The sequence below is a fragment of the Aphis gossypii genome, chromosome X (genome assembly GCF_020184175.1).
Source record: "Aphis gossypii isolate Hap1 chromosome X, ASM2018417v2, whole genome shotgun sequence".
Taxonomy (NCBI): Eukaryota; Metazoa; Arthropoda; class Insecta; order Hemiptera; family Aphididae; genus Aphis; species Aphis gossypii.
In genome coordinates, this window is record NC_065533.1 from 62,926,439 (window position 1) to 62,943,572 (window position 17,134).

The window sequence follows — 17,134 nt, forward strand, 5'->3', positions numbered from 1 at the left end:
TACATTATTTTCACTTAGATTTTATGATTAGGTACAACTTAATTCAAAATTGAAAATCCCACATATTACCTCATTTATACATTTATAATATTATTTATTAAAAATGCGGGCTAGTACATTAGAACAATGAAGCAACATTCGGTACACTATAAAAAATTTAAATTGACTAGGTTTTAACATTGTATGCAAAGTAGTTATTTAAATATTTTATTTTATAATACCATTTATAATAATGAAGGAAGGAACAATAATTATTGATTTTTAAAGGTTTTTTTTTTTTAATTATTTATAAAAAAACATATATTTTACCACGCATTTCAATCAATGATTTATTTGATGTTGTTAGCTAATTTAACTTAAATGTAGGTATAATATTTGTTAAAATTAAAAAAATACATTAGTACGTACAATGTTCATTTAAAATATTTTTAGTTTATTATATTATTGGGATTAGTTTTTTACTGGAATACAGATTTCATTAATTTGATTTTTAAACTTCTTTGAAATTAATTTAAGTACCTAGTTGAGTATCTAATAAGTTAAGAAAGAATAAATACAACCAAATAATTTAACTACAGTAAAAAATACATTTACAGTTGTGTTAGGTATGTGCTATGGTGTTTAATTAACAGTAAAACAACTTCAGTGTTTTTAAACTTTGAATAACATTTAATGGTTATAACTGAATGAACAAAACTGAAAAGAAAATTTAAATATAACATATAAATAGATAATAATGCATGTATAATTTAATGTATTATTGATAAAAATTTATTTTTCTACTAATAAAATTAAGAAAACTTACCAATAAACTCTATGTACAAATGTTGTGCTTTCCAAGTCGTATAGGTATTATCAAATTTACACTTTAAAAAATAAATTTAAATAGGTACTATATTTTTGATTAAAATATCAATTAAAATACATAAATATATCACAAATTGCGACGAAAGTATAATTTAAATTTTTTAATTTAATACCATCAATGGAATTGTTGACAAACTTAATGATTCAACATCTATTGCATTAGGTATATAGTATATTGTAGAAATTAAATTGCGTGGTATACTTAATACTTATAACGGTACATAACATACAATAATTAGTCTAATAATTAATTAGGTACCTACATTATACATTTAAATCATTTAATATTTATAACTATTTACCTAAGTAATAAGTGCTATATGCTGCCCACACGGATGGCAATTTACATTTTACTTTAAACTTTAGTTACCTATTTTAAATAGTAAACTTTATTGATGATTTTAGCTTCACACTCTTATACCTAATACTATAGTTATATACAATAATGCAATCAAAAACAATTTTTGTCGAGTTATAAATATTAACATATCAATACAATTTTATAATTAAACCACTGTTCCCACAGATGCCGAGTGATGTTCTACGAGGTGAGTCATGGGCTCAAAGACTCCAGGCTTTCAGACGTCCGTGACAGGGTCGTCCAGTCGGTTTCAGTGGACTCGGACCACGTGGTCCTCATACAGTTACACCTGGCGTCAGTTTTGAAGTCCTCTGGATATGGTGTAATGTTGAAGCAGGACATGATTTCTAGCTTGTTGAAAGGTCCAGTGGCCTATTACAGGCCACTCCTGTTGAACAATTTTTGCCATTTTAGCGGTGCTCGGTGTGTTGCTAATGGCCCCGGTGCAATTACCAGTGTTCAGGCATACGACCCGGCAGAACACATTTTTAAAATGTCGGTTATGGGTTCACAATGCATCGTTGCTGTTCTGGGTAATTCATGTCCAGCAGCACTGTACGTTTTTAACCACTAATTAACATTTTTTTTCTTTTCTATTGCACAGGTCAATTCAAGTATGTCACCAACCAGAAATTAAAATGCATGAAAAAAGCGTTGGATAACCAACAAGCCGCATTTCTGCGTTATTTGAATCTGCGAAAGGAGTACCCACACGAACTCCGAATAGAGGCAGTATTTTCTTACTCGTGTTGGGAGGATGTTGTGGCAGCATCGTGGCCTGTAGACACCATGCCGACCCATGGGTCATTGTTGAGAGTATTTTTTGAATCCAAAGCTATTGTTATGATTCCAAAGACATTCTTTGATGAAGTAATGTCAGAATGCTTAAAGTGAGTTATCAATTGATTGAATAGGTGTATAAAAGGTTGGGCAATAGTTAATGATTTTTTTCTAACTCAGTTAACTCAAGTTAAATATTTTTTTACGATTGTTAATTAAAATTGTAAATTTACAATAATTATAAATACTATATTATATATATGTGTGTGTGTACTGCATATACTATAATATTTGATCAGAGCAATATAACTCACTTGCCCACTTTTTCCGTTTTAAATTTAATCCCTTAATTATTTTGAATCAACTTTTTCATTTTTAAATTTATTTCGTTTCAGTCACTTTAATAATTTGAAAAAATCCATTTTGGATTGCCCCGAGGCGATGCCGAATCTGCACGCGGTGCAACGTATATTCGATTGCGAAACAATAGTTTCATATGTGATGTACGGGAACACTAACAGGCTTTCGTACGCCAGATTAAAATGTTTGTTGTTGAACGGCTCCATCGGTCGCAGCGTGGACGTCGTGGGAATGGTGTACTTTAAGAAGTACGACCAATTTCCCAAAGCTCGACGATCAGACCTCCACGTACCGGAGCATGTTCACCTCCCTTACCCGTTCCTTTCCCGGAATATCAACAATATCATTGATTTTTTGTCCGACGATTCTCATCGAGTGGTCAATACCGAGAAAATCGTCGAAAAGATTGTGCTACTCGCCGGTAGTTTTAGCCGGATAATGTGTGGTCTGAAGATTGAACAACCACGACTGGCGGCGTCAGCGTTTTCTAGCTCGAGAATTGAAGAACTAAAGGACCAATCATTGCCTTTCCAGGCAGTGTTTGAGACAAATATGGTGTCATTTACCGACGTGAGTTCTCTTCTATTCCATTCTTATGAGAGTTATATATGTAGGTACCTATTAGTTAATGTTTTTTTCACGTTCAATGCAGGTATGCAACACATTTTTTCGACCCAAATTACTGGCCTTGCAGTTGGTCTTGTCCCACTGCATGGGGTCAGTACCCGGTTTCCGTCCGACTGGGACGAAGGGCACAATTCGTTTGTACATGTGATGCATCGGTTTGCTTTTCAATACATTGACGTATTTCCGATGTATTTCACAACGGACAATACACAAATGCGAAAAGTATGGTACGGGGTAAAGAAGAGTCACAACGCATGTCTGTGCCTCAAAGGCATTACAAATGTGCGTACAGTGACTTCTTCTTTACCAACCAACAATATGACACATGGATACGAGGAGCAGTTCACTGTGCCAGTGGCCCGGTCCGAACTTATCGAGTTGCGGTCGATGGTACATGAACTGCAAGAACAAAACAAATATTTTATTGAGCAAATGAAACGGCAACAAGTATGTATTATTGTAATAATAATTGGCAGCTTACAATGTACCATCTGACGAAAACTCGTAATATTCTCATAATATATTTCTAAATAGGTAGAAATTAATGGTTTGAAAAACTTGTCGGGTATAAACAGGCGATGGAAAATCCAGTTGCAGTTGAGCTACTGTCCGCCGTACCCTATTTTGGAGTTCGCCTCCAAAAACCGGTCTGAAGTTGGCGGTAAAAAGGTTTGGAAGGTTTTACAGGACAGTGGAGCAATACCAAATCGGACGTATGAAAGCCTTCGTACTCGTTACCATCGCTATTTAAAAAAAGATTAAAACTTAGATTGTGAGTGAAATGTTATAGTATACATTAATTAATTAGCATTTATATAGCATTTATTTGTTAATTTAAAATAGGTTAGGTTATATATATAATATCATCTAGCATTAAATTTATATTTAATTTTTTTGTGGCTGTTATTTTTAATTTAAAATGTAATTTATATTTATTTTGTTTGTAGATCTCACTGATTCTAACTGTTAGCTACGAGTATAGTGGATTAGGCCTACGGAAACACCACTTAAAAAAAACTACTGGCGTGTGGCACGGACGCCTGTCGAGTGGATTAGGCCTCTTGGGGATACCACTTTAAAAAAAACGAGCCTTGTGCTATACCTCTGTGGTGGTGTGGAAAATAGCAACATTTTTTCTTGGAAATTTTTTGAAAATAAACTTTTTTGTTAACCCATATAGCATAGATACTTTTATTAAATCGTAAATAAAGGTTGAAATTTGTACTTTTATTGTTTAATAAATGTTAAATTTAGATTAAACCACAATCATTTTAAGATTTCTTTTGCCTTGCATAAAAGTCATTTGGACAAAATATTTAGATTTATTAAACCCTTGGTTTTTATGCTTAATAAACATTATTTATAAATTTATTTTCAACTAATTCAATATTAAAATTACTATTTTAAAAACAGAATCTCACATTTGTTAAACATTAACACTACCAAATTTAAATATTTATTGGATGCTGCTCTATTTAATTAAGGGCTTGTATATTAACACTGTCTGGATATATAATTTGCAGTATTTGGATTATAGGTATAGATAATATTGATGATGTCCAAACACATTTGTAAGTATACTATATTTATGAAGTACACTAAAATTAAAATTTCAAATAAAATATTAATTTATAAATAAATAAATCATAAATACTTACAAAATATGAACGATAAGTCTTGTCACTAGCTATTTTACTTTCTATTTCAATTAATTCATCATATGTTTTGATAGTTAATTCATTATCAAATTGTGAAAATGTTGCAGTTTCTGGTTTTATTGATGATATATATATTTTTTTTTGCCAGAAGTTTCAGCCTAAAGAATGAGTTGCATACCTGCATTGAACAAGAAAAAAAACATTAACTAATAGGAATATAGTTTTAATAATCATTAAACATGTATTAAATGTTTGATATTAATTATAAGTAAGTCAATATTTATTAAAAATTAAATATTTTTAATTAAATATTTACTCTAAGTTTAAAAAAAAACTTAAATGTATATGTTTATAATTTAACGATTATAATATTATATTTAATAAACACTCCATTATAAAATCAACAAAATCAATGGTATTAATATATGTTAAAAATGTTGGCTTATACATATATTTAATAATGCTATTAATTGTTAGTTATTGTATTTTATTATGTTTAAAAATATATATTGATTATAGACAATTAAATGATTAGTGGCAGCCTTTTTAAATATTATAATAATTAGATAATAATTAATTTAAATATAGTTTAACTTTATGTGCATTCAATAAAATAATTTGAATAATAGGTATCATACATTTTTTTATTTAAGGTTGTATTTTGATCTAATTTTAAACCAAACTCAAGTTGATTTTGAAATTGAAATTAACTCCATACTTAATTGTTATTGATAATAATATGACGAATCTAATAATATTTTTTTGATCTTGATCATTGAAATAAATAAAATGTATCATCCTATATGTTTTTATTTTATAACTAAAAGAATGTAACTAATTTACTATCTTACATTGTTGGAGAAAAAAAGTAAATAGGAATTAATTCAAAAAAAAAACCTTGGCTTAATATTTGTTTTACTTGATCTTAAGTACTTTCTGATGTAAGTTGAAGAAATATTAATTTTAGTTCTGTTTTTTCCTCTCGAAGCTTAATCGTTGATTCCTGTGGTCCATGTGGTTTACCCTACGATCTTCCTTCTTCGTGTAATATTAGTCTTTCCGACATTGAGTCAGGCCTTGACAACCTACGTCTTACTAAATCAGTAGGTCCAGACGGGCTCTCAGGTTTTTCTCTCTACAACCTTAGGTCTGTTTTGTGTTTTCCACTTTTCCTCATTTTTAATAAGTCTTTATCTGAAGGTGTATTTCCTGATATTTGGAAGCTTAGCTCGGTTACCCCGATCTTTAAGTCAGGCGACATTACAGACGTCACAAATTACAGGCCAATTAGTATCATCAGTCACCTTGCCAAACTACTGGAGTCATTAGTTTTGAAGTCCATACATAGACCCATTAATAAAATCATTATCGATGAACAACACGGCTTTCGCCCTGGACGTTCTGTTACAACTTGTAATTTAATTTTTACTGAGTACGTCTTTGAGGCCTTCAGTAAGCACTCACAGGTTGATTCCATTTACTTGGACTTCGCGAAGGCCTTTGACCGCGTTGACCATCGTGCTTTAATGAGCGTTCTGTGTAATCTTGGGTTTGGTGAGCCTCTATTATCTTGGTTCAATTCATATTTGTCTGAGAGGAAACAGGTTGTCAAGATAAATGGCTTCTGTTCCAGCCCAACTAGGGTTACTTCTGGTGTACCCCAAGGTGGTCATCTATCTCCCGTTCTATTTGCACTCTTTGTTAATGGCATCAAAAATGTGATCCAGCACAGCGAACTTCTATTGTTTGCTGATGATATAAAACTCTTTCTCCGTATTTGCACAACTGATGATTGTAAACTCTTACAACATGATCTTGATTCTGTTGCTCATTGGGCCCAGGGACTTGGCTTAGAGCTTAGTATCTCTAAATGTCATACCATGACCTACACACGTTCCAATGAGCGTGTCTTGTTTGCCTACACCATAAATGGCATTGCACTAAAGCAACCAGGTGACAGTGTTATTGACCTTGGCATTACTTTTGATCGGTCGCTTACTTTTCGTACTCATATTGAGAAAGTTACCTGTAAGGCCCTGAAACTTCTCGGGTTTGTGAAAAGAATTTCGGCTGAATTTAAACTGTCCAGCTCTCTTAAGACGTTATATTGCTCTTTTGTTCGATCTGTGTTGGAGTTTGGAGTAATTATTTGGGATCCATGCACACTTGATAGTAGTAAACAACTAGAAAGAGTTCAACGTAAATTTTTGAAGTTTGCTGCTTTTGCATTACGTATTGATTGTCAACCCCATGAGTATCAACCTGTATTACAGCGCCTCCATTTGTCTACCCTATGTGACAGGAGGAAACAGGCTAATCTTGCGTTCCTCACTAAACTAATAAATGGTGAAGTGGATTCCCCTGCCCTCCTATCTAAATTAAATTTCAGAGTTTCAAGTTTTTACTCCAGATACTCCTTCCCTTTCCAAATTCCTGTTAGCCGCTGTAACTATTTAGTAAATCGTCCTATAGCTCGTATGATGAAACTAGCGAATGAGGACCCACTATTCCTGAATGTTTGGCAATAAATTATTATCTGTTGTTCTATTTTTTTTTTTTTTTAAATATTTTAATTGTATTTTGTAATTTATGTAACGTTCATAGTTATTATGTTATTATGTCTATTTGCTTTTTATCCTAATTGTACTTGTATTCTTATAATTTATGTAAATTTCCTATTTTATGTACATTCTTGTAATTGGGCACGTCCCGTATTTCAATTAATAAATAAATAAATAACATACAATAATTAGTCTAATAATTAATTAGGTACCTACATTATACATTTAAATCATTTAATATTTATAACTATTTACCTAAGTAATAAGTGCTATATGCTGCCCACACGGATGGCAATTTACATTTTACTTTAAACTTTAGTTACCTATTTTAAATAGTAAACTTTATTGATGATTTTAGCTTCACACTCTTATACCTAATACTATAGTTATATACAATAATGCAATCAAAAACAATTTTTGTCGAGTTATAAATATTAACATATCAATACAATTTTATAATTAAACCACTGTTCCCACAGATGCCGAGTGATGTTCTACGAGGTGAGTCATGGGCTCAAAGACTCCAGGCTTTCAGACGTCCGTGACAGGGTCGTCCAGTCGGTTTCAGTGGACTCGGACCACGTGGTCCTCATACAGTTACACCTGGCGTCAGTTTTGAAGTCCTCTGGATATGGTGTAATGTTGAAGCAGGACATGATTTCTAGCTTGTTGAAAGGTCCAGTGGCCTATTACAGGCCACTCCTGTTGAACAATTTTTGCCATTTTAGCGGTGCTCGGTGTGTTGCTAATGGCCCCGGTGCAATTACCAGTGTTCAGGCATACGACCCGGCAGAACACATTTTTAAAATGTCGGTTATGGGTTCACAATGCATCGTTGCTGTTCTGGGTAATTCATGTCCAGCAGCACTGTACGTTTTTAACCACTAATTAACATTTTTTTTCTTTTCTATTGCACAGGTCAATTCAAGTATGTCACCAACCAGAAATTAAAATGCATGAAAAAAGCGTTGGATAACCAACAAGCCGCATTTCTGCGTTATTTGAATCTGCGAAAGGAGTACCCACACGAACTCCGAATAGAGGCAGTATTTTCTTACTCGTGTTGGGAGGATGTTGTGGCAGCATCGTGGCCTGTAGACACCATGCCGACCCATGGGTCATTGTTGAGTATTTTTTGAATCCAAAGCTATTGTTATGATTCCAAAGACATTCTTTGATGAAGTAATGTCAGAATGCTTAAAGTGAGTTATCAATTGATTGAATAGGTGTATAAAAGGTTGGGCAATAGTTAATGATTTTTTTCTAACTCAGTTAACTCAAGTTAAATATTTTTTTACGATTGTTAATTAAAATTGTAAATTTACAATAATTATAAATACTATATTATATATATGTGTGTGTGTACTGCATATACTATAATATTTGATCAGAGCAATATAACTCACTTGCCCACTTTTTCCGTTTTAAATTTAATCCCTTAATTATTTTGAATCAACTTTTTCATTTTTAAATTTATTTCGTTTCAGTCACTTTAATAATTTGAAAAAATCCATTTTGGATTGCCCCGAGGCGATGCCGAATCTGCACGCGGTGCAACGTATATTCGATTGCGAAACAATAGTTTCATATGTGATGTACGGGAACACTAACAGGCTTTCGTACGCCAGATTAAAATGTTTGTTGTTGAACGGCTCCATCGGTCGCAGCGTGGACGTCGTGGGAATGGTGTACTTTAAGAAGTACGACCAATTTCCCAAAGCTCGACGATCAGACCTCCACGTACCGGAGCATGTTCACCTCCCTTACCCGTTCCTTTCCCGGAATATCAACAATATCATTGATTTTTTGTCCGACGATTCTCATCGAGTGGTCAATACCGAGAAAATCGTCGAAAAGATTGTGCTACTCGCCGGTAGTTTTAGCCGGATAATGTGTGGTCTGAAGATTGAACAACCACGACTGGCGGCGTCAGCGTTTTCTAGCTCGAGAATTGAAGAACTAAAGGACCAATCATTGCCTTTCCAGGCAGTGTTTGAGACAAATATGGTGTCATTTACCGACGTGAGTTCTCTTCTATTCCATTCTTATGAGAGTTATATATGTAGGTACCTATTAGTTAATGTTTTTTTCACGTTCAATGCAGGTATGCAACACATTTTTTCGACCCAAATTACTGGCCTTGCAGTTGGTCTTGTCCCACTGCATGGGGTCAGTACCCGGTTTCCGTCCGACTGGGACGAAGGGCACAATTCGTTTGTACATGTGATGCATCGGTTTGCTTTTCAATACATTGACGTATTTCCGATGTATTTCACAACGGACAATACACAAATGCGAAAAGTATGGTACGGGGTAAAGAAGAGTCACAACGCATGTCTGTGCCTCAAAGGCATTACAAATGTGCGTACAGTGACTTCTTCTTTACCAACCAACAATATGACACATGGATACGAGGAGCAGTTCACTGTGCCAGTGGCCCGGTCCGAACTTATCGAGTTGCGGTCGATGGTACATGAACTGCAAGAACAAAACAAATATTTTATTGAGCAAATGAAACGGCAACAAGTATGTATTATTGTAATAATAATTGGCAGCTTACAATGTACCATCTGACGAAAACTCGTAATATTCTCATAATATATTTCTAAATAGGTAGAAATTAATGATTTGAAAATGCTTGTCGGGTATAAACAGGCGATGGAAAATCCAGTTGCAGTTGAGCTACTGTCCGCCGTACCCTATTTTGGAGTTCGCCTCCAAAAACCGGTCTGAAGTTGGCGGTAAAAAGGTTTGGAAGGTTTTACAGGACAGTGGAGCAATACCAAATCTAGGGTTGCCAGACGTCCCGTATAATACGGGAATGTCCCTTTTTTTAACCCTTTTTTAATAAAATAATTTGAATAATATCATTAATTTTTTTATTTAAGGTTGTATTTTGGTCTAATTTTTAACCAAACTCAAGTTGATTTTGAAATTGAAATTAACTCCATACTTAATTGTTATTGATAATAATATGACGAATCTAATAATATTTTTTTGATCTTGATCATTGAAATAAATAAAATGTATCATCCTATATGTTTTTATATTATAACTAAAAGAATGTAACTAATTTACTATCTTACATTGTTGGAGAAAAAAGGTAAATAGGAATTAATTCAAAAAAAAAACCTTGGCTTAATATTTGTTTTACTTGATCTTAAGTACTTTCTGATGTAAGTTGAAGAATCAAGAAATAGTATTATTAATCAAATAATATGTGCAGTAAAATGCATTAAAAATGTGGACATTTTCCTTAAAAAACATATAGACAACATTAACTAGGTAATCTAATGTAGAGAATTCAATTAGATATTTATTTCATGTGTGATTAGAGATCAGCCTGTTTGAGTCCAATAGATAAATAAGTCTATTAACCACAAAAACTAGTAGCAATTACTGTAGAATAATGTACATATTCAGTTTCTTTTTTCAAAATATTTGCTGCAAGGACAAGAGTATTAAGCGAATTTGAAGGTGTTATATCTGCTGATGATAAACTGTTAATATGTTTAACTAAATCCCATGTCACTATACCTAAGCTAGTAACTATTTCTATATTGTCATAACCTCCTTTGTATGAAAGATGGTTATTTGTATGAGAGGATCCAAACAATATTAATGCTAAACAATCTTTACTTTCAGAAAATATCTAAAACATAATAAGTAATATAGGTTATAAATTACTTTTCTCTTTGAAATCATAGAAACACAAAATTTAGATTTTTCAAAGTATGTTTTTCCATCTGAATCCAGTTGTGAGGAACTTTTTCCTATATCAATCGCAAGTACTATTGCTCCCTAGGGTATAAAATAATTATAAATATATAATAACAAACATGGATATATTTATACATAATAATACCTTATTTATATACAATTTTTGTACTAGATAAATAATGCTAGGTATTTATTATTGAAATTAAACATGAACTAACAGACAATTTTATAAATACATGTTATTTATAAAATGTTTAAGAAAAATCATGATTAAACTTATTACCAGTCTCCACTCAAACATAAACATTTACATATTACTTTCTTCTCATTTATAAATTGTCTTTCAATAAATTCATCCTCGCTCCTCAATACCTTTCACAAAATATACACTATTAGACCTGTGGAATTCATTTTCTTTGTTATTCGATATTCAATCAATATTTGTTTAATTCATTTAATTTTAGTTCAATTCATAATTTTTACCATTATTAACCACTTCTTAGTAAGATTTACCCGTACTGTGTGGATTCCAAAGAACAGTACCATTCTCTATAATAGGACTGACAAGTGAACATAAAATAATCTTTAAAGATTATGTAGCTTATGTTCGTAACCTAATTTTTTTATGAAGTCAAGCATCTTGTTCTTGTAAGCTTTACAAAACATCATATTTATATGCGGTCCAGGATAAAGAGAAATATTGAACTTAAAACATACCTAAACCGACTATCGTTTCAACACGCGAAATTTCAGCATTATTTATTAAAATAATTACAAAATGTTTCTTAGTGAATGACGTAATATGACACTTATTAAAATTCAGAGTTAAGCCTAGTGTTTGAAACCATTTGAAAAAATTGTTTAAATCGGCTTGAAGTTTAAGGCAATTGTCAAAAGAATTGATTTGAAAAAATAGTTTCATGTCATCAACAAAACAAAGTATAGTTTACAATGATTTAAAACTCTGTTGCCATTATTAACAAATAGGCAACAAAAAGAGGATAAAATATATTTAAATATAAATAATTAATAAAACTTTAGTGTTAATATTAGTGTTATAAGTTAATCAATACTATTGCATATCTAGAAAATTAAATAAACTATCAACAATAGGTACCTATAAAGAATTTTATATATTATTAATAATTATTATGTTTATTTATAGGAGCTCCATGTACTTATTCAAGCTTAGCTAGTATACGTACCAGCTCTTATTATAATAATCGTAATAATCGTATTATAATTGAATGATGCTGAAATAAATAAATAAAGCTTTTTCTGGGCCATAATATACGTATAGATAGGTACCGTAAAATTTTTTTTTTAAATCTATTTGATATGTTATGATTACTTAATATGTGTAGCTTTTATTGTTGGCCGCCATGGCCCATGGGAAAAGTATTCTACGTAATTTACTTTTCTTATAAAGTTTCCTTGTACACGTGCAAATCGCAAATGCAGTCTGCAGTACATGACCAATGGTCCAATACGTATTATTATATTATATTTGTCATGGGAGAACCGATCGTTTCGACGATAAAAGCGCGACGCCGCAGATAACAGCGGCGGGAAAAAATTGTAATTTTCTATATTAATATTATTAATAGTAATTGTCTATAATACGGGTGGAGCGGCGATGGCAAAAAAACCAACTGCTTCACGTTTTATTATATAAGAAGAAAGATAAGGAGACTATTTAGACATTTAGTATTCGAATTATTTTGAACTGCGAACGAGTGAACGACCCATCTCTAATTTCCAGTGATTCAATAATTACCGACCGATAGAATCGATATTTAAATATAATATATTCTATTCTATTACATTATATTTCAATCTATACCTAGATTCTGTTAATGAAGAATTTGGTTTAAACCGAAAAGGGGTCGGATCAGTTAAACCACGGGTCAGGATTCTGGTTCACGGTATAGATATATAAATTACTAGAGTATTCGACGTTTATTACAAACACATTATTGGTATAAAACAAACAAATTACTTAACGATATAAACAATAAACGAATTAAAAATTAACGTGCGGTCACTACAGTCGTCGGGGACGCGGGACAGGAGGCGGTGTCACCGGTCGCTACGAGGGTAAACGAGAAGACTGACAGTGTCTGACACTGATTAGTGACTAGTATAGACTACACCGACGTACCGCCGCCGCAGTCGTCCGTACGACCGTACCGGCTTGGGCACGAGGCGCAGTGTGACCATTCCAGGGCACACAGTGCCTCCGCCCTTACAATCGTCGGACCTAACAATAAAAAAATTAAATTGCCGCTAACAATTCTATTAAATTAAACGTAAGTACCATTGAACATGGATTTTATGTCAACGGATTTTGATCTGGCAGAAAACGTATTTTATTTCCACAATGCTGAGATACAAAGTTTGGCGTTCGTGCTAGACTGGGATACAAAAGAAAAATTCTATTCGGAATTATTAAGTGTAAGTATCGTTTTTTGGTTTATATCTATAATCTATATTAGGTATAATGCAGAATGATTTACTAAGAATGTTCAACCCGAGTTCAACCCTATTTTTTCATTTACTAATGAATTTGTTGAAGAAATTGTTCAAATTCTGATTATTGACATTTTAATAAGTAAGCCATACTTAAATAGGTACCATATTTTAAAATTCTTGAGATTTTTGTTATGAGTACTTAAGGCATACCATATGTGGCTTTACAAACTACAAACTTCTGTTTTTTAAATGTGAACTCTCCTTATTACAATAAATTTTTTATCAAATCATTTTTCTGAATATGTAGATGTGTACAAAATTGAACGAACAGTTTTGGAGTTACCTATTTAATTTTGTGTGCTAGGTCCATGATAACGGGTCTGAAAGATGGATAATTAAATAAATGAATAATTGATATTAATTTATCAATATTTATAATTTATAAAAATTAATCAAATATTATAAACACTAGATCCAATATTACATTTATTTTATATATTTTCTAAATCATTTTTAAGGACTATTATCTATTATTAACATTTTTAATGGTTTGAACACTACTCATTTAGATTTTTGAATTAAGAACGAAATAATTTACAATAAAAAAGTGGGTTCTCATTTAAAAAATTATTGTTTTTATTTGAAATACAATAATAAAATAGCTCTGAGGAAAACAAGGCTCAATATTAGAGAGAGAGAGAGAAGGATCAGTATTTGCAATGCGCATAAGATGGATGTTCGGTATGTTAAAATGGTAATTAAAGGAAGAAAAGGGTATTATTACTTTATATTCTTTAAAAGGATGCTACATCTTCATGTTTTGCCAGACTTATTGATATTATCATTTTTAAGTGAGTTATATTGCTACATATGTAAAATTTTAATATTTTAATATCAATAAAACTCTTAGATAATATTCTCACCTTTAAGTTTCATAATAGTTAAATTTACTAAAGCTAAAAATATAAAATAGATTCTGTTGAATACAAATTTACTATTTTATATTTATGTAAGATGGAGACATAATCACATATTTGCTTGTCTCTTAAAAGGTAAAAACAATTTCAAGAATTTGAATATACCTACAGTGATTAAGATTATTTAAAAATTCCAAAGATCTGAGTTTGAATAAATTCATTAAGTACTAAATAAAAAATATTATTGAACATGCATGGTAATCATATTTTACATGTATATATTACACATAATATTTATATACAGTATGTGTTAGAATATCCATTTCATCATTAATTATGTTAATTATATTTCATATTATTATATAATTATAATATGATTATATTTTTGATAAAACAATATATTTTAATGCTTTTTTATTATTATTGAAAAAAAATTCAAATTGTATTCAAATTATTCAATTAAATAATAATAATACCTAGTACATGTTAAAATTGTTTTCTGTTGCATTTTAGTTTTTTAAAAACATTAATAAGAAGTTATTAAAGTTCGATGACATTATCATTGTGAAAATACTCTGTAGTGAATAGTGATTATTAATTACTAATAGCACTTGCTGTTAGAATTTTGTAAAAACACACAAAACATACTTAATTAATTTCGAGAACAGTATAGAAAGTTATTAGGAATTTCGTATTACATTTTAGATTCTGAGCGGAGTGATAAATGTATTGATTATACAATGATGTGTGTTTTTTATACATATAAATTTTTTTTGTGTCTGTGTACACGATAAGTTGTCGAAATAATACTTAGATTTTCAACTTTTGTAGTTTTTCCGGTTGGAAAGTGAATCTAGTTGGTGAATTGGGGAGGTCTAATTTCGAAATTTCCAATAGTTTTCAAAAGTAACAAAAAAAAATTAAGTAAAAAATAGGAATTTTTACTCAAAATCAATTTTAGAGTATATTGATTTTAAATATTGGTGTAACTCTAAAACAAATTACCATAAACGATTGAAATTTTTACTGCATGTTAACACTGCCATTTTCTATATTTGATTAAATTTTCAAAATATTTTAAATCTTTTTAAATTATTTTTTATAAATTACAGTAAAATTTTATTCGTTTGGTAAAAACGCTTCAAAATTTAATACAAGTCTCCTAATATATAACTTCAACAACAGTTAAAAAATATTATAAACACAATATAGTCACAATTTTTAATAAGCATTTAAAGTACGAATTTTGATATAACACTATTACTATTACTACAGTTAGAAATTCATAAAAATTTATTTTTTTAAATCTAAGATATGAAAATTCCATACAAGATTCCTCATAAGTTTGTCTACTGTTATCAAATAAAAAATGTTTACCGGAAATTCAAATTAAATTTTTATGAGCATTTGAATTACAACATTGGATGTACACTCAATTTCTAGTGTACTGATATTCTTATTTTAATGTTATTATCAAAAACAAATAACTCTAGAAACCTGAAATTTACACCATATATTTATTTTATTAATCTTGCACCTGATAAAATTTCAAAATATTTCAACAATTTTTAAGTTATTTATAGACATTTGAAATTTTTTGTTTTAAATTCTGAACGGATGAGTGATGAATGTAAGTATTGACTCTACAATGATGTTTTTATTTTGCGTCTGTACATCATAACTAGTCAATATAATGCTTCAATTCAAACTTCGGGGGTGGTTTCCGATGTCAAAGTGAATATTCTTGGTGCATTATAAAGGTCAAAAACATTTACCAACAGTTTTCAAAAAAAATCGAGAAAAACAAAAAAAAATTAAGGAAAAAAGGGAATTTTATGCAACACCAGTTTTCGACCAAATCAATTTTTTTATAATATGGTTATTACTCAAAAACTAATCACTGTAAATACTTAAAATTTTCACCCAATGTATAAATTAGTGTTATCTATATAGAGTTAAATTTTCCAAATACTCGTATTTTGACTTTTTTTGATCCCCGCGGCACCTAATGTACGGCAGAGCGGTACTTACCCGTTTTTTATTCTATAAATATTAATAAAATTTTATCCGTTGTGTCAAAAAACTTGAAAATTTAATACAAGGTTCCCCATAAAATTATTTAATAGCTGTTTGAAAATATTAAAAATACATAGGCTCATTTTTTTTTTTCATATAAGCATTTAAAGTTCAAATTTTGACAAAATTTAAATAATTGAAAATTTACAAATTCTTCAGTTGTTAAACATTTAAGTTATAAGTTAGCTAAGGATTGAAAATTTAAAACAAGGTTTCACATTATAAGTTAAATTCTGCTGCAAAAAGAAATCTAAAAACACAGTTTTTTTTTTTCAAAGTTTTTATAAGTTCAAATTTGGATGAAATAACCAATTAAATAAAAACCAAAAATAACAGTTTTAGCTATATTATTGTAATTTAAAAATATTATTCGTGGGTACTTAAAATTTTATATACCTTCTATGAATGACTGAGTGAGTTGGGTTATTATGTACATAATGAATCTGATTTGATTATTTTGGAATTTATTTTATAGGGATCTTGATTTCTTTTTTTTTTAAATAATAACAACATTATTAATATAGTATATTATATTCTAAACCAGAATTCTAGATTCTGTAAATTTGGTTAATTTTGATAAGTTATGTATGTCACTATAGGAACACCCTTAGAAACTCCTCACTTCCACTTTTTCATGAACTTATAATTATTGTAATGCTTATTTTTATTATTTACTGGATAGTGTAAAGTTCGCCCGGTTAAGTAGTCTTATACTGCAGAATTTTTGTTACAAAA

The 17,134-nt window shown here is 30.4% G+C and overlaps 1 protein-coding gene across 1 annotated transcript; it reads left to right on the top strand.

The window, feature by feature from the left end:
- Nucleotides 1–9,104: 9,104 nt before the first annotated feature.
- On the top strand, nt 9,105–9,963 carry LOC126551910 (uncharacterized). The gene is made up of 2 exons (XM_050206301.1): nt 9,105–9,740; nt 9,828–9,963. Exons 1-2 carry the CDS (start codon nt 9,105–9,107, stop codon nt 9,945–9,947), a joined length of 756 nt encoding a protein of 251 aa, XP_050062258.1. The 3' UTR covers nt 9,948–9,963.
- Nucleotides 9,964–17,134: the final 7,171 nt, after the last annotated feature.